The sequence below is a fragment of the Platichthys flesus genome, chromosome 2 (genome assembly GCF_949316205.1).
Source record: "Platichthys flesus chromosome 2, fPlaFle2.1, whole genome shotgun sequence".
Classification (NCBI taxonomy): Eukaryota; Metazoa; Chordata; class Actinopteri; order Pleuronectiformes; family Pleuronectidae; genus Platichthys; species Platichthys flesus.
The window spans coordinates 23,316,967-23,344,134 of NC_084946.1; the positions used below are offsets into that span (position 1 = coordinate 23,316,967).

Genomic DNA, 27,168 nt, shown 5'->3' on the forward strand with positions numbered 1-27,168 from the left:
TGTGTCAATGAGATGACTGGTTCTTCAAATATTTGTTCCGAATGAAGACCTACTTATTTGGCCTGAGAAAGGGAAAGAGCCAAAGCAAAAACAGGAGCCGGGTTTAGTGGTTTGTTAAACAAATTTTATTTTATTCATTGCTTCACAAAATCTGTTAATTAGTCTCCACTTCACTTTGAGGTTTCCAAGCGACACATTCAGTGTTTGGACTTTAGCATTAAAGTCAAAATCCCGTCGCTAAAGCCTTTATATAGATCACACACTTTTTATTTTTTTTATTAAACACAAGCTGCACCACTTTGTATGATCAGTCTGAGATCACAGACTCAGTGACACCTCTGGATTTCTCAGCATGCACTGTATTTCACAGATAACCTGTTCAAGAGCATTTTATAATATTTTCAGAACCGTCACTCTGTTCTTCGCCCGTTCAAGTATTTAGAAAACGTTCAAATTCAGTTCCTGTCGCTCATTGATGCCGGTTTTCCTCACGGTGAAGTCCGATGTTACTTCCTCAGCCCTCGCTTGCTCCTGGCGCCCTTTGAGCTGAGGACGAAGAGAGAAGAAGTTCAGCCATAGGAGCCCAATATAATGCTGCAAACCTCATATCTCTGGGTTTCAGAGTTTGCATTTGGAGGTCTAATTTATTCTTCAGATGCAAATAAGTTGCAGCATTTAAATCATTTAAGGAAAAGATCAGAAGCAGTAAGGATATTGTGGACACATCAATTTGTAAAATTTAAGAGAGCACAAATCTGTGATTTTGGCACTTGCATATCTGACTGATCAGAAATCCTGTTATCAGTTTTTGATGAGATCATCCCCTTTAACTTTGATGATAGAATTCTATAAGAATAGTTTCAGAGGAGCAAAGAAGTAAATATGAACCGAAAAAAGTTGAGATAAAGGACAACGGTTCTGTATTATAAGATTTATTTTAATTTTGTATTATTATTCTACATTACAAATACTTGTGAGTCCTTGCAGGGGGCTCAACCCTCATGTTGGGAACCACTGCTGCACAGTAAGCTTTTCATAGCTGCTGCTGCTGGGAGGGGATTAGCCACCAAACCGTTGACGGCTATGTTTATCTACTGTTGCCACCGAGGTACCTGCAGCTCATCTCCGAATCTGTGAATCTATAAAACTATAAACACAGTCGGTCTGTAACTATGGTTCCCTGAATATCTAAATATTGACTCACCTTTTCTAAAAGAAATTGTTGTTTGACCTGAAAACCAAAAGTCAATACTGAGGCTCTAACCCGAGGAGATTCTCGTATGACAGGATCAATCCCTCCGTCCAATATCTCTGCTTAATAAAATCAGATTCTGCAGCAGCATCAGCGTCTGAGCTGGTTCGAGTTCCGCTCAGAGCCCTCGCTGTCACACGGCCTGCGGATCAGGAGCAGAGGATTGACATGATTGGGATGTCAGCGGGGGCCGGTCACTGTTTTATTGTGAGCCACATTATCACGGATGATATCACGTGGCTGCCCTGAGATCTGTCAGCTGTCGGCCCTGCGGTACAGACTGACATGGAGTGCACGTATGTGGTTCAGGCCAGTCTGTCCTTCTTTAAACCACCTCTCATGTTTCCGCTGCTTTTTTTTGATTCCTCTTTCCGTCTTGGCTCAGAGGACGTTGGACCTGGAGCAGGTGGAAACTTGCTGAATGTTTACATCAGAACTACAGACCGTTTTGGTATCTACTTTGAAAAATATGTTAATTTGCAAAGTCAAGTGATTCTCACGTAAAAATAATAATAAAAACGAACAAATTGTAGAATAAGGTAAAATCAGGGAAAGCAGTATGATAAAAGTATTTTTTAAGTTATAATTTGAAGGAAGCTACTGACTCCTTCCATATTTCCACATCCTCTGAGCTTTTATTTCAAAAAGATCTGCAGGATACTGAGGAGTCATATGTTGTGAGTGATTAAAAGAACTTTAAAACCCTATTTTCAAATTTACTTGAAACCAGTGTAAAGGGGCTTAAATACACAGGGTGATGTGTTCCAACCTGTTTACTCTGATTAAATCCAGTCAACGGTGTCAGAAGCCAGTTTAAAGGTTTTCTACTTGACAGGGCATGTGAGAAATACTGTTAACAGTAAACCAGGCGTGATGAAAGCAAGTAACACCCTTGTGTTTTTAATTCTGCTCATCCTGAAGACCCTGCATGTGTAAGAAAGCACTGAATATATCAAAATCGTATTAATGTTATATCAGACTTACATTTTCTGATGGTCACTGACTCGGTTTCTCAGCACGGTGATCTGTGCGCACATGGGTTTAAAACACGGTGAATTAGTGTTGACATTTAATGCAGCACTGTGTACATTGGGTCATGTTTTTATTATTTATTAACCTTTATGAATGAAACGTTTAAAATCTGCAAACAGCCGCTTGTACAGACGTGACAGAGACCCTGTGTTTTACAGGTGATGAGCTGATAAGACAGTTTACATGGAAGTGTTGTGACAGTCACGTGTGATTTATTACCTCATACTTCTGCTTCGTCTGAAGATACTGAAGATCAAATCTCTCCGACTCCAGCTGACGCATCCGGTCCCACATCTCCATTGCCTTTTCCCTGGAAAATAAAGTTTTTTATTAGAGATGGGGAATAAAACCAAGATAACATTGATGATGGTTAAAGAGACAATAATTAACCAAGGTATGATTGTGTGTTTTTCTTTTACTTGAGTTTGTCCTCTCTCAGGTGATCGATGTTTAACTCCTTGCGTCGGTCGTTCAGGATCTTCTTCTTCTTCTCCCTCTCCGTTTGTCTTTTTGCCCCAGTCTGTGTCTGCAGGACAGGAGGAGGACACATGTAAGTGACATGTTGCACAGCGTGTTTTATATTTGTCTATTTTAATGAAACAACAAAATCATCACTTTGTATCCAGTGAAACTCAGGTTGGACAGAATCATCTTCTTCCTGTGGTCATCGTCTGCCCTCTTCTTGAACTCTTCATCTTCTTTCCTCGCTTTTTCTTCCTGTCGGGGAAAAACATCAAAGTGATGTTGAAATTGTCTGAACTTCAGTAAACTGATTGTAAAGAGGATTCATAGAGGCATGGGGCAAAGGCAGGAGAGCAAACATGTTTAGCATCACTATGTAAAGGTCCAGTGTTTAAGATTTAGGTGAAAGAGATCTATCTATTATTATATTAAATAATCTTGCAGTCTTTCATCTTAATGGTAAGATTATTTAAAAATAAATCTCCAGAATGGATCCTTCATATTTAAATACTTTATGTTAACATCGGGAGCGGGTCCTATCTACGGAGGCCGCCATGTTTTTTCCAGTAGCCCAGACTTTTACAAACTAAACTCCTTTTGAGTTTTTATGACGTCTGAAGAATCCACAGGTTCTCCTTCATGTTTTGAAGGAGAAGGTGATCTGAGGGGTATTTAAGCTGCGACATGCAACTCCACCACTAGATGTCACTAGATTCTACACACTGAACCTTTAAATATTTAAAAGCCAGTTTGAAAAATGTTTAGTTTTAGTTAATTTGTTCATTTCCGTCATTTTAGGTGTATTCATAATGAATTATGCAAAACTATACAATTCTCTTACACACCTTCTAGGAACATATGTACCTTCCCTTTCATAAACAGCACAACATTAACACAGATGATCACAAGCCACTGGTGATGTGATGAGGACCTTAACTCACAGATATTCTGTTCTGTCGCTCTTTTTCTCTCTCCGCTCTGATCTTCGTCTGTTCAGATCTCTCTGACCTGCGTTTGTCCTGCAGCAGGAAACAAAGGGAAAGTTTACACACTTCATACCTGGGACCTACAGACATCACTTTACTTGAAAAAGTAATACTGGAGGATAAATGTGTGATTTCTGCAGCAGGACAGTGAGAGGTGAACGTACTATGCGGTCTGTGAGGCTGAGGAGCTCCTCTTCCTCTTTCTTACGCTTGTCAAAGTGGGCCTCAATCAGAGTCTGGAGCTCGGTGAGGTCCTTCTCCATTCGTTTTCGGTGAATATCCTGAAAATAAAACAGGAAGTTATCCATTCTGATCAGAGAGAGGCCTGCAGGTTTGACTTTAATCTGTCGGGAGATGAACTCACATCAAAGTCCACCTTTTCTCCTTCTGGGATCTTTGGAGGTATCAGGCCGGGGATGAAACCAGGCCTGAGGAGGACGAGGGAAATTACAACCTGTTCATGTCAGGAAATCTCACAAGGGTCGTTAATGCATCAAAAAAAGAGATCTTACTTTGACTTGGGCTTTGATTCGTCTGCAAATCCACAAGGAGAAAAAGCAAAGTAAAATTTGAAGTGTATGATAAAATATAAAAGTAAAAAACAAAACTCACAAAGCAAGATTCTTCTGTCACACATGCACACACACACACACACACAAGTGTCCATACCTCCTTCATTTTCCTCTCCAGCATCTACTGACAGATGAGAGTGAGTGAAAGGTCATCAGTAGATACTCACACACAACAGCAAACACACAGAGAGAGAGAGAGACCTTTATCTGCAAATATGTTTAAAAGCTTTCAAAATAAAGGTTTCTGAAGACCGTACCATTCCTAACAGTGAATTCTAGTGAATATCTTATTGCAGAAATGGGATTGATGTTTGATGTTCGTCAGATACGTCTGACTCTCACTCTCAGTTGTTTATAACTGGTTGATCATATCTGTCTCTCATTTAGAAGATTGTGAAACAGAAATGGAGAAAAAGCCTCAAACAATCAGCGCTTGACAGCAGCAGCATAGTTGAGTTCCCCTGTCAGAGTTGACGGACTGATCCTGAAAGGTATGAGGGTGTGGGTCTGAGAGGGAGCTGATTCAAATCATCGCAGCGCATAACTTGTGTGTTATCTCTGCCCGGGGACAGAGAGACAAATGACCTCATCCATCAGTCTGAAGAAAGAACCTGCTTTGTTCCTTATAATGAAAGTTTTTGACATAGTTCTCTCATCTTGTAACATGTCACAGTCGTATTATTCTCAACGGAAAGACACAGAGAGAGAGAGAAAGATAAAACATGCTTTTGCTTTTACACAAGCATTTGACCTTAGGTGGTAAATGTATCTTATAATAATGTGCATTATCAGAGTATATCTACGTACCCGGTTGGTTTTAGAGGTAGTGTCCCGTATACAGGTTTATATATTTTCTCAAAGTACCAGTTAAAACCATGCATCCCTTAATTTGTTAATACAAATTTAACAATAACTGTGTTGGTTACTTCTTAAAACAATCACAGTGTTTTGGCAGCCAAATGGTTGCTAACATAATCCTTCATACACATCTAGTGTTTGTCATGAGATTGAAGCGTGTTAGGGATATCTATTTACAGCTGGCATGCACAAATATTAGCATAAGCAGTACTGCCTTCTTCTTCATCCTCCTCATCTTCTACCACCTCCTCCTCCTCCTCCTCCTCTACTACCTCTTCCTCCTCCTCCTCCTCCTCCTCCTCCTCCTCTGTTACCTCCTCCACATCCTCCTCCTCTTCTGTGCAAAGCAAGTAGGAAGTTAGCAAGCAAACAATGTGACACTCATTATTTCTGCCATCGATATATACTTCTGGTGATCAGTTTTAAAAACAACACAATCTTTGAATCAAATATTTTTCGGGCGTATTTATGGAATTTTCTGAACTGTACTGTTCAAATGTTCTCGTGTTCTTGTGTTGTTAAGCTCAGGGTCCTGCTACTGGTTTTAAAAATTATTTTAATGTTGTTTTTTTTGCCATTGTGCCACCTGCTTTCTCACAGTTCCATTTAGCCTTTGGTCTATTTGCACACTTTTCTGTTGTGTTTTCCATCTACAACCTGTGATTGTTAGCAGATAAAAATCTGGATCTAGAGAATTCTAACGTGGTTTCACGAGGGGCCTGTTGGGCCGATGTATGAATCCGGTGGTGGATGTTTGAACTCTGCAGAGCGGGGCCTTTTTGTTCCCAGCATTTCTTTCCTCACTGGGCCTCAGTAGGAAAAAGTGACACCAAGCGTTTAGTCCCTTTGGCCTCAGAGGGAAACTCAATCTCTTTCCACTGCAAAGCAGGTAAGCCAACCTGCATTTAGGGGACCACGGGCAGGCACAAAAGTGAAAGTGGCCATTGTGCTTGCACCGTCATCTGCCCCAAGGTTCTGTATTGAGAGCCTAAGCTGACCTACATCGGTCTCTAACAGAGACTGTAGTCCACGCACAGGGAGACAGGTGCTGCTCAGTTGCAGGGACAGCGTGGCTGCACAGAGGCCCACTTGGACCGCCTCACAAAGGAGACAGAAATAGCGATACGGCCTTTTATCTCCTCCGTGGCAGCCCGGGGCACCGTTCGAATTGAAAGGACAGATCCACTGGGATGTTTATTCAAGGTGAACTATCTTCAGCCTCAGACAGAGGGGGACTCATCGAGAGAGCAAAGGTCAATCTGGCAGAAAGGTGCGGCGCCGCAGCTGCTTCTACAGTGGCAGCAACACGCCAAAAATACAGTACCGGGCGGTGAAGCCAGGGGCTTAGCAGATGCAGCGTGTTAAGTAACCGACAGCGTTTAAACACGAGGCTCAAGCGTGTAAAGCAGGTAACAAAATGGCAGAAAAAAAACCAACACAACCTGCCCATTACAGTTGATCAGAGGTGGAGATGTACATTGTTTTCATGGATATTTTTGGTATTAAAGCACAGACCAACAATATCCTCCTCTCCTTCACATCGCACACACACACACACAGACGTAAAGAGCAGAGGTCAGCTGTAGCGTTGTGTGGTTCACAACTGGATTAAACATGAGCTGAAATATGTTTGTGATGCACGTTCATGCAGAATAGTCACAATGTTCATGCATGTCGTTCTATGGTCGACAGAAGAAGCAGCTGTGGAGCATCCAGCCAGTCACAGCTTCTAGACCACACTGCAGGTATACTCATCTTGCATGTGTATGTGTGTGTGTGTGTGTGTGTGTGTGTGTGTGTGTGTGTGTGTGTGTGTGTTCAGTGCACAGACTTACGTTCTCCCCTGAAAAAAGAAAAACACACCAACAATATTTCTGTTATGATCGATTCCAATCGGTTCTGACCTCACTCTGCTATTCTCGCTCCCTGATCTGCAGAAATTAAAAGTTTACTCACTCATATGTTGCTTCTTCTGTGTCGGACATGTTGAGGAGGCAGCACCTGCACAAATGAGAACAAGTCACTGCACGGTGATGATACAATTTTTTTCAAGAAATCGGTTTATTTACAATTTATCCACACACACAAGAGAAAAGCAGAAACTCACCCAGATAGTGCGATGAGCGCTTCAGATGTGACTCAATGGGGGAATCGTGTACTGGACCCTCCTCTGTTGGCCATAAGCTTTTAAACCCAGTAGCGGGTCACATGGCGGCAAGTCGCCCGTGTCTACAATGGGTGGGCACATACCTGCAAACAGATGGCAGAAGGCATTAAATCGAAGGGGAAAACATGCATTCTCCCTGGACTTGCATTGTCTATTTTTACGCAGCAAAACCTGCAATGAGCACCGAGGGATTACTGCTACTCAAAGGGTTCCAGTGTCTCAGGTCTGGGCTGACGTGGGGGGGGGGAGTAATCCATACTCCATTGTGCACACAAACACACAAACACACAGACGCACAACTGCAAGGAGCTCAAAGTAAACAAAAAACACATTATTCAGTGTAACCTCATATGGTGCTGCTGATCTGCAACACGTTGAAGCGTTACACTCTGCAGCCTCATGTTAATGCCACAATTTGATCCATGGACTGGAAACATTATCCAGTCTTAATTGAGCCTGATTCCAGTAGCAGGTTGTTCAAAGCCAGGATAAAAAAATACTCTCATTCCTCTGGCTCCATCTCCTTCAGCTTCTTCAATTCCTGCTTCCCTGCCCTGTGTCCTCGCCTGTACTAACGTGCTGTAAGCAACACCCTGCGTGAGCTGCCAAGTCTTTTGATGCGCCCAGTGTCGGTTGTTGATGTTATATCCGACGCCACAATGAGGATCATGACTCATCGGAGAGGATGGCTCCTTTCCGAAGAAGGCCACCGTTTGTCTTTCTCTTCCGAGGCGAGTTGGAGCAAATTCTCAAGTCATTGGAGACGAGCTCGGCTGAAGTCTCCGGTCCTGTCCGAACAAGTCAGAAGAGAAAAGTGAAAAATCAATGACTCAGATGGCTCAATTATATGTTTTCTTATTATATAATTTCAGTTTAGAAGTGTTGCCATATCAGTTATCAGTAAAAGTAATTAATTTATAAGTGTCACAATTATATTTTGTTTTCGTCCAAAGGGACGTTTGTGGATTTAAACAGTTTTTTTAAGAGCAAAGAATGACAGACAATTCAAAAACACAAAAACACTTGCTTATATGCTCACAAAACAAATATGCATCATAAATATATATATATATATGACGTATTATATGTTAAATAATAATAATTACATAATAATGTAATAATGTTAGGCGTATTTTCACAACAATTAGTGATATGCAGGAGGTATATGTGTGTTTTGCAAAGTGAAAATAAACAACGTGCCGGTCTGTTTGTGTGTGTGTGTGTGTGTGTGTGTGTGTGTGTGTGTGTGGTAATTCCTTGTGTCAAATATTTTTCCAGTGAGTGTTTACATACAAGTGAGCTGTGTGTTTTGGACCATGAAAACAGTGTTAGAACACACACAGTCAACAGACAGACCGTGTGTGTTTATTTGGTGCGTTTCAACATGTGCCCTTGTGCGTAGGAACGGGGGGGGGGGGGGGGGGGGGGGGGGGGGGGGGGGGGGTGGTCTCACACTAATAGCCCAATGGCTCAAATAAAATCAAATAATACAATAAAATAACCTTGTAATCACATTAGTAATGAAACTCTTTGTCCGTAAAGCAGATACTTTTACTACTCGCAGGTTTACGAGATTGTTGGAGCTTGTGTTTCTTTACTTGGAATCGAACAAAGCCGTGGTGCAGCATTAGATGTCAAACAATCACAGGAGTCGGTTTCATGTACTGTACTTAAGTAAGAGTGAGACGTCCTGATTGTATTGTTGCAAACCCCACCCGTCTGGCACCGGAGTCGACTAAAACAAACAGGAGAAAGTACTTAGGCCTTCAGCAGTGTGTGAACCAGACATGGCCACGGCCCCTGACCTGGATTCACAACACGTCTCAGGACTCTGAAGGTGTTTTATAATGACAATACGCATCACTGCTTTTATACATAAACATGACGTTGATCCATGTTTTTCTTCTTCTTATCTCGACTTTCCAGTCGGTTGGAATATTTCTGTCATGATCTCATCACACTGACTGTGAACGGATCCTGCCACCTTGTGGCAAAAAGGAGAACTGCAGGAGATGCTTCACAACATCTGTATTTCATAATTTGGGGGACTTTTTGTATTCATCCAAGATTAGAGAGTCACAGATTAAGAAGTAGAAAAATATTAAGTAAATTGTGTTTGCTGGAGTCAAAGAGAGGTCACACAAAATAATGTAAACACAATATTCTAATTTAAAAGAGTTGCCTCCTGATGTGATTTTTTGATTTTGAGTCAATGGATCACGTGACATTGAAGCCAAACATATTAATATTCATATAATAGGACACGCTAACACACAATATAAAGAGGTGTCCCCTTAATGTAAGTGTAAGAATACTACCTGATCCTAACTGGAGTCAGTGGGTCACGTGACATGGATGCGGCAGGTTCCCCCTGTTCAAACCGGAATTCATTGACGGTCCCTGAGTTCTCTGCTCTGGATGTGGAACCATAGATATGTGTGGAACAGCCAAAATCAAACTAACTTCCGTGCGGGGCTACACTAGCTCCTACCAAACTCCTACCTGATGTGTCACGTATCAAACGCACCCCCTCACAGTGAGGCGGGCGGTTTAACACCTGGTCAGGCTACTTCATTAATTCACCACCATGAAGCTGAGATGTCAGGTATGATCTGCTCCCCTCAACGTGACTTCAGTTCTAACTCCCTTCTTTACTGTGTCTCTTCTGCTGCTAAGGTTTTAGCTTGTGATATTTTTTTGCACAGGCTGTCACAGGCATCTTAACATATATTATGTTTAAAGGGACCCCAACAACACTGATACGAAGGAGTGCATTTAAGTAAGTACTACATAGCTCGTGGACAGATAAATACTTATGTAGTATTTCATGAGAAGTTGATGTTTTGTTGTTATTTTTTTGGAGCTAGCCCCTACCGGCCCTCCTAGGTATTGCACTTTAAGGCACTTCCCCATTGGCTTCACTTTTCATTGATATGATATATGGTAGTTTGCAGAAATACACCTACAAGAAACTTTTTATTTTAATCGAATTTTCTAGAATAGTTTTATTATTGAAGCTCCACATATTTGGTTGTATTTGTGTTTTCTCTCTATTGTAGTGATTCATTTTAAAGTTCTTGGTATAAATGCGATTAAAAATATTATTATTATAAACAGATATTTTTACTCAATATAATTGGTACTAGCATCAGCTCTCAGAAAATGCCATATTGTTTGGGCTCCAATGATTTAACGTAAGCATGTAATCAAAATCTTAAATCCTCATAAATCACATTAAGACAGCTGATCGATGATCAAAGCTTTTCTGCTTTCAACATAACAAAAAGAGAGAGAGTCTTCATTTGCTGAGTTTATTTCGGTGACAATGAAGCAAAACACATAAAAGATACTGAATATGATAAAGCAAGTAATCGTCTGTGTGACCCTGCGGAGCTTCAGTCTCCGATCTGATCACAAGTGACTGTATTTCAGTTGTGAATGGCAGCTCCTGGATTTCACTGGCTGGAGCCCGCTGCGTCAAACATCTTCATGCGGCCCTCCATGCCCGACATGGCCTCCACGTTCTTCCTCCAGTCGCTCACCTCCGCAGTCTTTTCCTGCAGCAGGCACACACACAGTACGAGATATAGATCTTATTTTATGTCTTTAACAGTGCACTGGTTCACTGACTTGGAGTAAGGAGAATGTTTCCTCTGTCATTCTCACTCCTCACCCAATTCTCCGGATTTTACCCGGAGGTCCTGTCTGAAAACGGCTGCTAGTGTATCTTTATATTAGTTTGCTTTTCTCTACACTCACCTTCTCCGTGTCCTCCTTCTTGACCGATTTGAGGTTGGCTCTCAGATCCAGAGAGACCTTGTGCTTTGAGCCCAGCAGGGAGCGCAGGATGGCGTCAGCAGAAACCCTCACTCTCCTGAGGCTGGGTCTCTTAAACTTCCCTCGCAGGTCCAGCACCTTGATGTTCAGGTCTTTGATCTGCGGAGGGAAGGGAGGAGCGACGGCCTGGTCACACACTTATGCCGACATTTGGCAAAAAACTAAAGAAGTCACTAAAGAAGCTGTATCCTTATGAAGATGTAAAACAGAACATTTGGGAAAACCATTACGTTGTTGTTTACTTTGCTACAACAACAACAACAACAACAACAACAACAACAACAACACCAACAATGGCAGCTGTGTATAGATTGCTCTAAATTTGGTTAGCATTTCTTGGCCTAATTACCTGTTTGCACGCATCTGCCCAATATTATCTGGACCACAGCGTTCTTCTCTGGTATTTGATTGTGTAGAGGTTAGACTTTATCGCCATCTATTGGCCTGGAATGCTTGTTTGAACATTTTTGTTATTTTTGTGTTCACTTCTACACGTAGATATTTTGTAAAATGAAAGGTTGTGTAGGCGGACTGCTGCAGTTAGCAAGAGTGACTCTATCATCTGCTCATGATACTTGGTTAACAACATCCATATAACTCTCCAGCTTCTAGTCATTGTTTATCGGAGCATTTCTCCTGATCCAGTCTTTCTTAACTTGGACTCTTTTACCTCTCTGCTGTTGTGCATCACTTTGGCCTCAATGTCGTACCGCTCCTCGTCCACCACGTCGATTTGGGCGTGCAGCTCTTCACATAATGTCTGAATAAACACAGGGGGGATCAGATTCTCCTATACATGTGACTTTATTAGTGACAGAATTTCTTTGGTTGTTAAATAGGAAGTTCTACCTCGAGCTCTGTCAAGGACATGCAACTGATCTGCATCGGGGGGGCCTTCTCCTCCAGGTACTTTGACTTCTCTTCCTCTTTCTCCTCCATCTCCTGCTCCAGCTCCTCCTTCGCCCTGGCCACCATCATGCTCTGAAACATCGCACACATTCAAGATCTAAATCCAACGACCAGAGTCTCTTAATCCGACTCTGGTGGTGTCTGTGCAAAACGTGGCCGAGGACTCACCTTCAGCATGAGCTTGCGCGAGGCTGAGATTTTAGATTTCCTCTGCAAAAAGGAGGATTTTATTTTTAGACTGACATTTCAATGGGCCAGAGATAATCTTGACATTGACGCTGGTATCAAAGTATTAGATGTCTTAGTCAGCAGGGTCTTTGAAGACTTACCTCTGGTCTGTGGGTCGGGAATAAAGACGGAACGTGACAGACACAGAAACAATGCGTTAGCACAAAAAGAAACTTGCATCTCATCATTGTTGTCTTTAATTATGTATGAAACTGACACTCTCATTTGTAAATGGAAAGAATAACAGACACTGGACACTTACGCTTTCTCAGGCATCTTGACTATTTGAATTCCCCCTGTAGACAGAAATAAAACCTTTTTGTATTTGAAGTGCTCGACAGTCGGGACCATTCGGGTCCAGAGCCCCAATGGGCCTTTACAATGGTTTCCACTTCCACTCCACTACACATACATTCCATTACACAGTCAATCATACACTGTTACCAGGAAGAAAACTTGCAGTATATTTATAGATGTGAATTTATATTTTGAGGATTTTCTCTGATGGATTGTTGATGGACGGATGAAATGATGAAAGTGACCTTTCCCATGTGTTGTTTTGTTTATCAGTCATTGTTACATCCTCCTCATGGAGCCTGCTGGACACAATCAGCCAGTCACCTCCCAGTGTGTTGATGGTGCAAACCCCTGCCAGAGAGCTGAGTGGTGGCAGGCAGGGAGACGCATGCAAGGCCCCCAACATGGCAGCTACTCTCGATAGATAACGATTCCCACCTTCTCCCCCACTTCTCTACTGGATAAAGACAGATATAGGCAGACTCCCCCGATTCTCGGAATAGAGCTGACCTGACTACTGTTATAAAGCTCTTCTGACTTTTCCAAGAAACCGACCCCTTGATCAAAAATTTGAAAGAGGAAAAAGGAAAATATCTACTTATATTTGGACGATATTGACAATACACGCTACGATATAGGTTTGCTGCAACTTATTCCACTTATCTAACACTTATACTAACGTTTTCTGGATTTTGTCATATTGAATTAATCTATTATTTAACCTTTTGCCCTTTATCTTTCAGTTAATTTATTTATTTGATTAATTTAGTCCTAAATTGTACTATGAGTGATGACGTTTCTGTCTGGTGAGCTTATCAATGATTATTAACAAGTCAACTACGCCGATATAACATTTCACCCATTTTCCCCCCTCCATTATTCTGCAGTTAAATCCCTTGATCATGTGATATTCAATCCAGACAGCAGGGATTTAAAGCCAGTCATAGTTGTAGAAATGAGATAAACATTTGAAATGTTTAAATGAATTGGCAAAAAACTAAAATGATAATTGAAGAAATCTTCTAAGCAAACAATTTCAAACATAATCTGTAGATTAATGAGAAAGTAAATTAGATGCAGCTAATTTCTTCTCTTTGATGTCAACATACGTTTGTTGTCTTATCATCAAATTGATCAGAGACAAAAAATAAAAGCACACACACTTGATTATAAAAGTACACACTCAACATACTACTTCACATCTTAGAGGTAACAACTAGAGTTTGATCGAGGTGGTGCCGCACAGATACTTGGTCTTACCTTCTTGTGATGATGCTGCAGACTGACACAAAGTGATGGAGAAAAGAGCACGGCTGAATATTTATCCTGCTTGTCCCCCGTCTTTCCTTTTGTCCCTCCTCTCGATCACAAGGTGACTGAAATAGACACTACACAGACACAGACACAGACACACACGCACACCATGGTAGAGGGTGGTCTCAGGATTACGGTGATTGTGATGCTCGTGTTGTGTTGACAAATCACTGCTTTCTGCGTCTTTATGATAACGTGCGTGAACTTTTATTGGTGCCAGGTTCGGGATGAACTTCCATCTCGTCAGCTATCACCTCATTAGTTTTCAGGCAGTTGTTAATCTGATTTTCATCTTTTACATGGCAGAACTATTTAAAGCTCTTGGTAGGATCATCTCAACCGTTTGTTCTTGCCAACACGCCCCCCCGGTGTTTACAGAAAGTTCAAGTGAAGCTGTCTTTGTTTTTCCTTTAAGTCGAAGCAAACTTCAAGCAGCCGCAGCCAAACGGCCTGTCCTGTCACTGTGGATGATTTTCTGGGATTTTCTTTGGCTACTGAGAGAAATATTGGAGATGGACTCCGCCCCCCCCCCCCCCCCGTCCCCCCCGTCCCCGTCCCCCCGAGACTGCAGGGCCCCCTTGGTCTGATTAGGATAATAGCGGTAGACAATGCTAAGCCATGGTTTTAAGGCAGGAATGCAGTTTCCAGTGCACATTTGGCTACGGCGGCGCAACTAAACATAGACAAAGTGCAGCAACATGTGATGCTGCCACTCTGAGTACGTACACACGCTTCATATGGGCCTTCGTTAGCGCTTCTCGTGAACATATGTCCAACATGCAAGGTCAATACGTCCCTGAATTAATCCACGAAATCACCTGATGTTTGTGTTAAAGATTGACTTGTGTTTGCACAGCGCTTTCAAAGTCGCTCACACGCTGTACACGGTAACCTTCGTAATGACACAGCAAGTTCGATCAACGCAATCAAAGCAGTCGTCCGGCCGATTTGATGTAGACTGTTCATCAAGATGGACGATATGTCTCCACTTCCTCTCAAAATCAAACCAAAGTTTATTGTGACATCAGTGAGTCAGCGTGTTCAGAAGCCTTACGGCCTGGGGGAAGGATTAGGGTTAAGGAGACTTGTTGTGTGTAGTACTGTTTCCATTGATACGTTGTGCTGTCCGTGGATGCTGCAGCGCCTCCTGCTGACAGAGGAGGCAGTGCAGCCTCATGAGACTAAGCTGCGCACTGCTTAACTGCTATTCAGCACAGTTTCATATTTACAGAGTGTCACTGTGCTCCTCCATGGGACATACAGACCAACAGTCTCTGCTCTGAAATAAATCAGTGAACAAGATTGTTTTTTACACTGTCTGCAACCATATCACCTCATTATTCTTTTATAGGTTTAAGTTAGATGGTTGAAATTTGCAGTGAAAGTTCTCTCGCTGAGTCAGGACTTTAAACTCCCTCATATACGGATTTGATTTATGACACTGAGATCAGGGCTGTTGGCTCACGGCAGCTGATTGTAATTCCACTGTATATATGGCAGCTGGATCAACACCAGGGTTTTGCTGGACTGTCTCTATAGAACCTAACTCGTACATGCAGATGCCTGAGGATTATCAAGCAGTTTGCAGTGCGGTGAACCTTATATGTGAGAGTTTGCTAGAAAGTGTTTTATTTAAGTCCAGCTGGAGAACTTTACGATGCGTACGTCAGTTCAATCACGTTGGGGGGGGTAACGATTATGACCTATGAACCCTATGAAGTAGATGGTCTGACTAGTTTCAGGTTTGATTCCATATTTAAACCAAATGTCCTATATAAACTAATTAATGAGCTAATTGAAAACTAAACAGTTTTTCCTTGTGTACGCACTGTAAGTAAAGAACAATACAACAACACAATATTCTTATGGCCCAGTCATCCCAACCTGAGCAGATTATCTCGGATGGATATTGTTGTCTTTTGCTGCATTATTTGGATATTTATTTTTTATTTTTAAAATAACTGCTGGAGCTATAACACTGCAGCTAATACAACAGCTGACCTATTCTATCAAAGTTGCTGAAGTACAACATAGTGGATATTCTAATATAAAGTAGCATGAAGTACCTACTGGAAGTAACTCTGTGTTACTATGGGGAGCTGAGGCAGGGCAACATTTGCAGTTTATATTAGATCAAACACACAGGCCTCTTTATTGCCCTCTGGTGGGTAAAAGGCTCAAAGGCTTTAAGACTTATCTGCCCTTGGTGGGTTGATATTGATACCAGGACGTTTAATGAAAACATTATGCCATTATTTTAGGATGTGTACAAAGTCCAGGATGAAAAACTATTTACAATCTAACAACTTGGAAGCTCTGGAACAGCAGATCTGAGGTTGTGATACCCAGGTTCAGTCAGATTGCTTTGATATTTAACATGTAATCTAATCTGAAATTTTGGGATTAATTCAAAGTAAAACATTGAAAGTATTGAACCTTATATTCTAGAATTCCAAAAATATTCTTTTTTTTTTTGTCTACCTCCCAAATACCATTAGCTTCTGCCCGGGATCCCCTTCTGAAAACCCAGTGACATATGATATAATACAACTGCATATGTTCTTTAATACATTAAGATTTACATATGTTTTTCAAAAAGTTAATCATTCCTTTTAGATTTCTGTTTTCTATTATGAGCATTTGGAAGAACTGCTGCTGCCTCAAACTATAATCTCTATTGAAACCTGCCACAAGGGGGAGCACTTCTCTTATCAGGACAAAGAAGTAAAACATAATCCAGCCATAATCAAAATGTAATCATTGACACTGTAGCTATTACTCTATTATGAATGTAATGTGGGCTGATTATGGTGCTGTACCCTCATTGTGTAATCCTCTTTACATGTAATCCATTACTACCCATGGGTGGACTAACACTTTTCAGCTCTGCTTAGAGCTCAGACTTTGTTTTGATGTTGATGAGACTCATGTTGCACTCGGTGCCAAATCAAACAGCTGCCTCCTCCTCCTCCTCCTCCTCCTCCTCCTACTCCTCCTGCTCCTCCTCCAACACCACCACCACCGCAGCTGCCTGGTACTCCGGTCAGCCTGCCAACTCCTCGGCTCAGGCGGAGACGGGGCCGAGCACTGCAACTCCCTTGTTCACCACAACAGCTGACATTTTGCTCTGTGTGATGATGATGATGATGGTGATTAGATAAAAATAACAAACGGGCCCAACATCACATGAATGAACACAAACTGATTTCATCCCATCAGATCAACAACAAGAGCAATTGTGTGAAAGAGGCCATCACAGGGAATTAGAGCAGAGCCTTGTTGTTGTTTTTTTCCCAAATATTTATTTTGTGCCAAAGAAACAATGCATGTTATAAGACAGTATCTACATTATTTGACATGTAAGGCAGTAAAGAGGGAAATATTTGTATCTGTGATTTAAAGCAAGACGTGAGGCTGCTGGTCCGTTGGTCGGCCCTGGAATGTGTCTGTTCCCACTCACAGAAACAAACTCTTTCAGGTATTAGTCAAACTCAGAAATTGTTCACTTCTGTTACTGGGGTTTCCAAGGCATCTCGCCAGGTCTAGCATTTAATTATCTGAGTTTTAGACCTTTAAATAGTCTCCAATAGATACAAATACTTCACAATTTGATGAAACTGAATCTTGAGCTGCGTCTCAATTCAGAGGCCACATCCTTCAGAGGCTGCATTTAAAGACCAATTGCTTCACGACTCTACTGTCTCATTTTGAAGGCTCCTTCAAACGTGTCCTTCCATTCCGGAGAAACAAAGGCTCGGGTTGATCCTCCTTATATGACACCATTTAAAAAAAAGATGTAATGGTGCCGGCTCCTTTCGTGGGTCATGTGGACCACATCCACTGAAGTGTGTGGCCTCTGAATTAAGACACAGATACTTGGGGTCTCTGTAGATTGAGAGATAACGTAGCATTTTTAGGATTATTCTCTGAGAGGCTACTTCACCTCATCTTCAATCATAGGGAAGCTAAAATATTTCTGGGACACGGATATTCTCTCATGTCTTTTTATCTTGAAATGGTCCTAAATTTCATTCATTAAGGGTCTTCAAACGGTCTTAATGTAGAACTTGTTGAAACCTGCAGAAACGCTGTGTTAATACCATGTGAGTGTCTCTTCACAACCATTTTCTATTCTAAGATGGAGCAGGGTTATTTAGTATATAAGAATCAGTGTAAATATACAGAATATGCACATCCAAACAGAGTTAGAATTCAGTCTGTTTCTATTTTCACCTACTAAATTAGACTCTGTTCTATAGCAACACACAGTAAAGAGCTGGTGAACAAACAGCTTCGTATTGGCTGTTGTGCCTCTGTCGTTCTTTCTGTAGCTGGGGTGAAAGTGCAGAGTGAAATAAAGACAGACAGGACCGAAAGGATCCTGGAAGCGATGGAATGGAAACACGCCACAAGTCGATGGTGGGAGACGAGGCTTCAGGCTTCACTGGGAATGAGCCAGAGCTCCTGCACCCTGACCGAAGCCGAAGCCCTTGGGACCAAAGTTCTTCGCGTAGCAACCTGTGAATGAAAAGAGGGTGAGTGAGAAACACTGTGGATAATAACACTGACTGGCATCTCAATTAAACACTACTGAGAACAGAGATACAGTTCTACTCAGTGGTGAACCTCAGTTTGGAGAGAATCACAAGGATGGTGTGTATACAGGTGCAACTTGCAAACCTCACCACTAGATGTCACTAAATCCTACACACTGAACCTTTAAGTAATTGAGAGCAACTGAGGCAATGGAAAACTGACCTTAAAATCATGTGTTGATTTTCCTTAAAGGATAATACAAGTAAAAAAAGAGTTCTTTTGTACAATTGTGTTTAATGGGGAAATGTTTTTTCCGATTTCTATATAATTTTATACATTTATAAATATCATGGCCTAGTGGTAACAATTAATTTTTCCTACCAAACGTAACTACCTAAAACCCAAAGATTTAAATTTGACGAAGAAAATCAATTACACATCCATCCAGATTTGTCTTTTTAGACGAGACATGAATAACTTCTCATAATAATTGCCACTTCATTTGCTGCCCATCATCCAGGCTAATTGAACGATCCACACATCTCTTCAGCTCTAGTCGCTCCACACAGACCTTTACAGTAGACCTCCCCGTCTCGATCAGCGACGGTCGTGGACTCCAGCCCTTTGCCACACTTGGCACAGCGAAAGCATCCTTTATGCCAGGACTGAGCAAAGAGCAAAGAATGAGATTCAGGTAGAAAATATACAGAACAATCAAATCCTCCTCGTCGTTAGAAGGAAAGTTTATCAGAGGATTCTTACGTTGCCTCCTCCGATAACCTTCTCCGCTGCGTACACTGTCTTTCCACATCGGGGACACACGTCTGAGCCGCCTGCTTTCTGGGCGAACTTGGAGGTGTTGGGGTTGTTGGTCGGGCGGAAAGCCGTTTGTCTGGCCACAGAAATCAGAGCTTTTAATGAACGGAAACAGACCAGCTGCAAAACATCAGCTTCATTACATTCCAGAGCCAAAATCATTGTTTCATTCCTCATTTGAAACTAGAGCCAATATATTGAAGAGCCATTATATCAGCCTTTGTTATTATTGGTGTCTGCGTTTTTTTTTGCAGATGTGAAAACTTTTCAGGATAAAATAACAACGCAGAAAAGATACGCATTTATGTTTATATTGTATGTAAAAAGAATGATGTTAATTAACTTCAAGTTTTCAAGTTTGCATTTAGATTTTATTTATAGCTATTTATAATAAAGTTTATGGTTAAATTGTAAAATGTAAAACGAAAACCTCAATTACAATTCCTTATCATGAGAGATTGATATTATCTTATGAAACATTGCTATTTAAAAAGAATATATATAATCTGCCGTGGTATCATAAATGTACTCCTTAATGTCAGCATCGGGCCCATTTCAATAATTAGGACATCCATCTATAAATCCATATGAAACTAAATGAAACTTTGGATCCAGCCCCTGTAGATTCTGTTTTCCTTTCGATAAATATATTAAAAAGTTACTGTTCTCTATTGTTACTTATTGGGGAGAAGTGATGTTTTGCTCACACTTCAGGTTTGATTCCAAGTCCCTCTCCCGTGTCCATGCTCAGCGTGCCGGCTCCACCTCCGAAGCCGTAGCCTTTTGGCCCATATTTCTTGCCATAGCACGACTTGCAGTAGATCTCGTCCACATGGACAGCCACTGTGGTGCTGTCCAAGTTCTTCTTACAGACCACTTCACACAAAGAGGGGGGGGGGGGGGGGGGGGGACAGTTTATATGTGTAAATCTATGATTATCCCTTCCAACACTTGAGTCCACGACTTTCCACCGTGCAGCAAAGAAAAGCAATCCATGACTTAACTCCACAGATGTTTTTCGCTGTGTCTTCACCACAAACTATGCATGACATCTTTAAAGAGGAATAAGGCATAACCAGTGTGTGCTGCGCCTCAGATGACTGCTTGTGCAGTGCTGGAGAGGGAGGGAGCACTTCTACCTTCCTCTGCCATATAAGGACGACCAAGCCTCGGTCACATGCTCAGTCGGATCCAAATAAGGACAGAGATGTGTGAGGGAAAACCTGTGGATGCTCACTTTTCCTTCCAGCGAGCCAAATACCCAGCATTCCTGCCTGTCCACCTCTTGTGATTCCACAGTGGTGAGGAGGAAGCGCTGGACGCACAAAGCGGATTATACCTGCGAGCTGAAGATACTTACTGCACAGGAAACAGGATTTGTGCCAGCTCTTGCCCTCGCACTGCACTTCCTCAGCGAAGTAGACGGTTTTCTGGCAGCAGCCGCACTTGCTTCCTCCTCCGAAAGGCATGTTCTGTGAGCAGGGGGGAGAGTTGTGTACATTTTCTCAGTCACTGTGTGTATTGTGTTGCTCGGCAGACTGAGGCCATCTGCGGCACTCGAGGCTACACACAACAATTCCTATAAAAGGAGAAGCATCCGTTTGCTGTGATGAGGAGCTTGTGTCCTCCCTGCAGCCTGCTGACATCACCTGAGCCCAACTATTCAAACCTGATTGTAAAATGCAAAGTACCAGTATAGTTTAGATATAACTGAACTACTTCAAACAGGGAATATGACATAATCCATTGATTTTGAATGTTAAGTTTCAGACAGTTAATATTTTTAGGTGGAGATGAAGTCATCTAGCTCAGCGGCAGCTGTCATCCAAGTATATATATTTATTCATATACTATATTGCTTAGGATAAACAGGAAATTCCCTACAAATAAATTTTGTTATCGAACAATTCTGACCTCGAACAATTCAACAGGCTCCAGACAGATCTGACTAGTTTTATTATGCTTCTTTAAACAAACTTTTAAAAACAGTGGTAATTAAAATCTGTTTTATAGAGTGATATGGTGATTAAAAAGTTTAAGGTTGTATTTTTCTATACAGAATTCTTCTTAGCAGAGCAGAGGCACCTTTTCAATGGTTGTTTCCTGTCTGATCACTTTCCTGTGGATGCTTTGGAACAAAGTTTGCAGCCTGTGCTCCAAGACAATAACAGGATATATTTTCTAACTTCAAGGTTATTCATTTTTCAAGTGAGCTCATTAAGTGAACATAGACACACTTCAGATCAGATCCTGCGGCCTTATCTGTAGAGATATCTGTGTTTCTTTGATAAGTTACAAACGTAAACTGGGACTCTTACCTGAAGTGAGGCGAAAGTCTGCGGGTTCCTCTCTGTGGCCGTTGAGTGATAACGAGAGACGAGACACTTGTGTGATGACGAGAAGTGAGACAGAGGCAGAGTGGACACGCACAGGCTGCTCTAAGGGAGGAGCCCGACGGAGGGAGTGAGATGTGGGAAGGAAAAGGAGGAGAAAGTTGGTGAGAGGAGTCATCGATGGGTGGGGAGGGAAGGAGAGAGGTTCAGGAACTTTTAACAAGTTCCTCCTCTGTAAAAGTAACTGCTGTTTATATTTAAGTCCGAATGTTTTTGTAGCTGGAGGTTTTCTGATCTGGCAAAGTAAGACTGCTCTGGAAAATATCGAGGAAACTATTCAGCTCAGATTGACACTTTCCTCAGCCACAGTCTGTTCTAGAAACCACAAGTCAACTTTCTCTTTCTACAGCAGCTTAAGGAATTATTAGAAAATCAGGACTTATTGCCAGATGCAGTTTAATATGCAAGGAGAAATTTGGGGCTAGCTCACAGGTGCCCCCCCCCCCCCCCAGAGACCTTGTTGCATATTAAACAGCATCTGTTCATCCAGTGTGTGGAGGCTGGAGTCCTCCTGCATCTTGTCCTCTCAATAAAGGGCCCAGAAATATCTTTAAAAAAATATATATAAAATGCAAGGAGATAGTAACAGCTGTGGATTTGAAATATGAACACTATGTCATTTATTAACCCCCCTATGAACCCTGGTGATCACTTACATCTGTGTGTGAAGCTCTACTGGTTATTTTCCTCTTGTTTCAAGGAGCGCTTGATTATTTTTCTCTTGTTTCATCTTGAATTGAATGTGTCTACATCGACGTCACATAACCTGTTTATATACTTTTCAAATTTGTTTTTGATAAATCTAAAGGTATTTCAGAGGAGAAACTAACACTGCAAATTAATAGAATTCAAAACTCTTTAATCAATGTCTCTCATATTGAAAAAGGAGCAAATGGCTTGGTGCAGAGCTATGAGTCTGGTTGGAGGAATGAACCCAGAGGATTCCACTCTGACTGGTTCTAGCTGTTATTTCCCTCAGGAGCTGGTGGAGATTAAATCAAAGCAGAGTAAATATTGGACTTAAATCCATCAAGTGGCCGGAAACACAACTCAAAGTGAATTTTAATGCTGCGTTTCGACTCCGTCCAACTCCTCGTATCAAGGTCAAAGGTGAACAAATGTCAACATTATGTTTAACTTTTGTTAAACATAAAGTTTAACAAAACAAGTGGGAAAAAGCAGTGATGTTTTTTTCCCACTTGAAGCTTCTTACTTCAGGGATTTTTATTTTCCTTTATTCTATCCGTCTGGTTTTTAGCAAGTTAAACACATGATCTGTTGGAATTGGATGACTGATTTGGCAAGTCAGGAGTATTTCACTCTTTGGCTCCAGAAACCCTCCTCGTCCTGCTGTGTTGTGTTATAATTTGTGTGACTATGTTGAAAAGAGAACCACAATTCCTACAGTGTTCACCAAATATGGTTGCGAACGACCTCGAACAACCTTAAAGCTGAAATGCTACACCTCATAGTCATCGAGGGCTGGAATAAAAAACATGTTCTGTTCAGCGAGGAGCCAGGCAGCTCGATAAGAGTATTTGTGATGTCTGCCTTTAACCACAAATGACATTTTCTCATGGTATTTCCCGCAGTTGTGTATCTTCTGTTTGTCTGTGGGGTAATAGGAAGGCTTTGTCCTCGTGAAAACACTCTGGGACGTTGTGTTAAGACGCATCTATTCCCTCCTGATGCTCCTCGGTGTCCAACCAACATAAATAAAGGAGAAAGTACGAGCAGCAGTGATATCTAGAATTTACCGCCTGTAAATCCGTCCAAAAAGAAAATTTAACAAACTCTCTGGCTGCTGCCTTACATGGAAATTAGATGTCTATTTGGAAACTGTGTCCAGAAAGTCCACTCCAGATTGGTGTTGGGTTTCAGAGAGGTCAGGTCAAACAGACACTGTTTACTTGACACATATTTTGCATGTTTTTGTCTGACGTAGCTGTAGTCAGCTGTCCGACTGCACTGAAGTCAACGTCTGCATGAAACTGAAGTTTCCATAAACTGCCCCACAATAAACCATTACTTTTTACTGTGTTGGTGTCTTTATATGTTTTATTGGGATATTTCATATAATCTTTTTTAATTAAAATGTTTTTGTTCAGATGTCAATCAAATTTGACTTTTATTCATATTCACTAATCCCAGTTTGCCTCATAGGGTTTAACAAGGTGCGATATCTTCTGCCATTAACCCTAAACAAGCATCTGCAATTTACAGCACATTCAAGAGAGGAAAGATTGTCAGTGGCCGTTTTGTAAAAACCTTTAATTACAACTGCAGTCTCATAAAAACATGATGATAGTCTTCAGCCTTATGTGAGACGAATTTAACGTGAAGGTCAAAAACTTCCATGCACACAGATCTTAGCCTTTGGGCTTGATTCAGGGACTGTAATCTCGGTTTAGAGGCTTTATTGCTCTCGAAACGATTTACAGTGTGTGTACTTATGAAAGTTAAAGTTGTACCCAATATCTTATGTCTCTGGCTGGATGATTATAAAAAAGTATATGAAAGTATGTGCACAGTGGTATTTTATTTATGTCCCTTTTCCTGATGTATAACTGCAAACTGGTCAGAGCCAGTGGCTGCAGGAATGATGTTTCTTGGGTTGTCTATCCCTCCCTCGCTTTTTTTCGAAAACAGTATGTCAAGAACAACCTGAAGGAATTTCTTCAAATTTGGTGAAAAATTTTCAGTTTCATCGAGGATGAAGTGATTTTGCCGTTCAAGGTGGCTGTGACCTCACAAAACGAATTGTTTGCTTTGGGATACCTCAGGGACATGTCTAGGGAACCCTTTCCCATTTGAATAATTAGATTTGGGTGGTCAAAGGTCATGATGGCAAAACATGTTTGTGTTTGTTTCTTTAAACATTTTTTCCAGTTTTAACTTGGACTTGACATCAATCAGTCAGATTTCGTGACCTCATTCGAGTCTGGGAAAAACGGTTGAAGGAGGCCTACTGCCACTTGTAGCATTTTGTAGTTGTGCAATGTAATGTTCTATGTAAAAAGCTGTTTCCTTTTTCACTAAATATTAATTTGTAATTCCTGGTGTCTACTGCATATACTGTGGATGTGGAATACTACTACTACTCTCACTGAGGGCATCGTTGGCATTTTTCTGCTGATCTTTTACCCGGTGACATTCAACGATTGCACGGGTTCAGGCTCCCTGTCTTTCACACTCTCATCAAGCATGTGACCTTTCTGTGATTCTGGACGGATGGGTGCTCACTGCTGCTCTCCAGAACAAACCAGAGTCTCATGCGATTCTGAGAAGTACCCTTGTTTTATGGTTCAGTCAAAAAAACAAATACATGGACGTTTGCACCTCCAGCTCAGCTCAGATATCTCCCCACATAAGAGGGGAATCAGGAAGGCTGAAACTGATAGCGTGTAGTCGATAGCAGGCGGGAAGGAAACGCCATGAGAGAGTGATGCTGCTCGATCTGCCCGCCTCGCTCTCTCCAAACCCTGCAGGCTCTTCACCATCATAGGAAGAGACAATGATGAACTCAAGAAGACTATTTATAGCCCGGCGTTTGGCCAACAGTAGCCCTCTGTCTCTGCTCGGTGGACATCCGCCTTGGCTAGTAGTGTGGTATATGGGCACATGTGATTATGCTCATGAGAGAGAGGGGGGGGGAGAGAGAGGGAGAGAGAGAGAGAGGAGTGACGGAGACTCAGTGGATTTAATCCAGAGGAGAGAGGAGAGGATAAGAGGCAAAGCCTGATAAGAGGCAGGGGCTGGGCTGGGCTCTGGTCCATCCATCAGTGTGTATGCACGAGGGCTGGCGGCTGGTGGGAGTCTCATGAAGGAATTCAGCATCGTCTCTTTTTGTATTTTTGACCTGCCCTGAAGCCAGGACTCCTCCCGAGGCGATGGTCTCCACTTGGCAGTGTTCTCCACAGAAGCTTCGCCAAGTTGTCAGGTGAGGAGGAAGAGCTAGGAGAGGTGAGAGGACTTCACACCGAGGATGTGTTTTCAACTCGGCTGTCAGAGTGGGAGCTGGTGTTTAGTCTTGAATCCACTGAGGCTGACGGCTGTTCCTTTTTGCTTCGGTTCAGGCGATTTCAACCAAAATAACCTCATTTAGCCTCATTAAGCAGTTTGAGGGTGCATGTTGTTTTTTTAACTTTAATGTGAAGCTGGAAAAAAATCTGTTCATTAACTATTAATTACTTGGCTGCTATTTTGGTTACTGCTGAATCATTTAACCCATTTTTTAAGTTATGAATTCCCCCTTCTCTAATGTAAATATTGGTTAATTGTCTCACTTGACACTGATATTAAATCACATATTTCTCATTCAATCAACAACATAAAACAGTGAACTGCATTTTTAATGATGTGCATATTTGAGTTTTGGAGTAAGACAAAACATTTTAATATGTCGGTTTGAATTCAGAGAAACGTGGATGGGTAAATGTTTTATCAGTTTAATTAAGAAAATAATGAATATATTCTGTGACAATTAAAATTATTATTATCATTTGTTGCACCCCTAATATTTTTTTAAGAATTTCCCTATCTAAGTATTTGGTCAGCAAACCAAAGAAGATTAAATGGAACAAAATTAGATTAAATTGAGTTTAAGTGTTAAGGAATTTATTAAGTTACACCTATGTTTTAAAATCAACATTTTAGCAATGAAGGGCAAGGGCAACAAGCAGATGATGTTTTTAGGTTGGATAGCACGATAACACCAAACGTAGTGGAAGCATGCTGTATGGATCTGGGAAGAACCCATTGATTTCAGTGCAGATCCAGGAATCTTTTTACACTTTCTTTGACATTATGAGGCATTTATTCTCATTTTTGTAAATATCTAAGAAAATCGGGCATTTAGGGGATATGTATATATCTATGAGTCCTATCCAGAGTAGCCAAAAGTGTTTTAATATTTCATGAAGTGGGTTGATGATATAAAAATAACCCTTCGATAAACTCACTTTGGTACATTTCAGGGGGTAAATGACTCTGCTTCATCAAGCAGCAGTTATAGACAGGGGTTAATGTGCTTCCTGCTGACTCCTGCCTTGCAGCTGCTCTGCCCTGTGGCCACAACGAGAGGTGGAGACATGCAGTTTCATAAATTAGTCAGTAGAGGTCACAGCCATGCAAACATTTCACCAGAGCGAGGATGAGACACACCCTGGTCTCTTTGCCTCGCTGTGCTTTGGTGTGTGTGTTACTCTCTGTAAGCCGCTCTGATGCAGAGAGGGTGAGGAGGTTTATTAGCTGGAGCAGAACGTGCAGGCGTCACAAAGGGAAGTGCATGTTTAATCAGCTGTGGGAACAGGGCAGAGGGAGGAACTCATTTCACCCGGGCTGTTTGTACCTGTGAAGCTGATGCGTTATCTCAGCACCTTTTAATTAAGATGTGATTATGTTCAGCCTGTGCAATGGGTTCTCATTCTGGAGATAGAAGTTTGTATCTGTCAAGGTCATGTGTGTGTGTGTGTGTGTCTTTGTGTGTGTCTCTGTGTGTATGCAGATG

The 27,168-nt window shown here is 41.6% G+C and overlaps 3 protein-coding genes across 4 annotated transcripts in view; all 3 read right to left on the reverse strand.

Moving 5' to 3' along the window:
- Positions 1–108: 108 nt before the first annotated feature.
- LOC133970066 (troponin T, cardiac muscle isoforms-like) lies at positions 109–5,334 on the reverse strand. Its single transcript, XM_062406886.1, has 10 exons — positions 4,402–5,334; positions 4,245–4,266; positions 4,097–4,160; positions 3,897–4,013; positions 3,688–3,765; positions 2,900–3,001; positions 2,704–2,810; positions 2,504–2,594; positions 2,237–2,277; positions 109–546 (listed from the first exon to the last, which is right to left on the reverse strand). The coding sequence occupies exons 4-10, from the start codon at positions 3,993–3,995 to the stop codon at positions 507–509; spliced, it is 558 nt and encodes a 185-aa protein (XP_062262870.1). The 5' UTR covers positions 3,996–4,013; positions 4,097–4,160; positions 4,245–4,266; positions 4,402–5,334; the 3' UTR covers positions 109–506.
- Positions 5,335–10,626: 5,292 nt separating this feature from the next.
- LOC133970075 (troponin I, slow skeletal muscle-like) overlaps positions 10,627–27,168 on the reverse strand; it is an 81,021-nt gene continuing 64,479 nt past the window's right edge. For both annotated transcript variants that reach the window (XM_062406906.1, XM_062406898.1), the window contains exons 2-6: positions 12,244–12,287; positions 12,016–12,147; positions 11,837–11,926; positions 11,089–11,265; positions 10,627–10,886 (exon numbers count right to left, since the gene is read on the reverse strand). In XM_062406906.1, the coding sequence (XP_062262890.1) occupies positions 10,785–10,886; positions 11,089–11,265; positions 11,837–11,926; positions 12,016–12,147; positions 12,244–12,252 (510 nt within the window). In that variant the 5' untranslated portion in view covers positions 12,253–12,287 and the 3' untranslated portion in view covers positions 10,627–10,784. The remainder of the gene's footprint in view (positions 10,887–11,088; positions 11,266–11,836; positions 11,927–12,015; positions 12,148–12,243; positions 12,288–27,168) is intronic.
- On the reverse strand, positions 16,952–21,699 carry csrp1b (cysteine and glycine-rich protein 1b). The gene is made up of 6 exons (XM_062406822.1): positions 21,585–21,699; positions 20,627–20,738; positions 19,974–20,142; positions 19,213–19,342; positions 19,022–19,115; positions 16,952–18,432 (listed from the first exon to the last, which is right to left on the reverse strand). Exons 2-6 carry the CDS (start codon positions 20,733–20,735, stop codon positions 18,356–18,358), a joined length of 579 nt encoding a protein of 192 aa, XP_062262806.1. The 5' UTR covers positions 20,736–20,738; positions 21,585–21,699; the 3' UTR covers positions 16,952–18,355.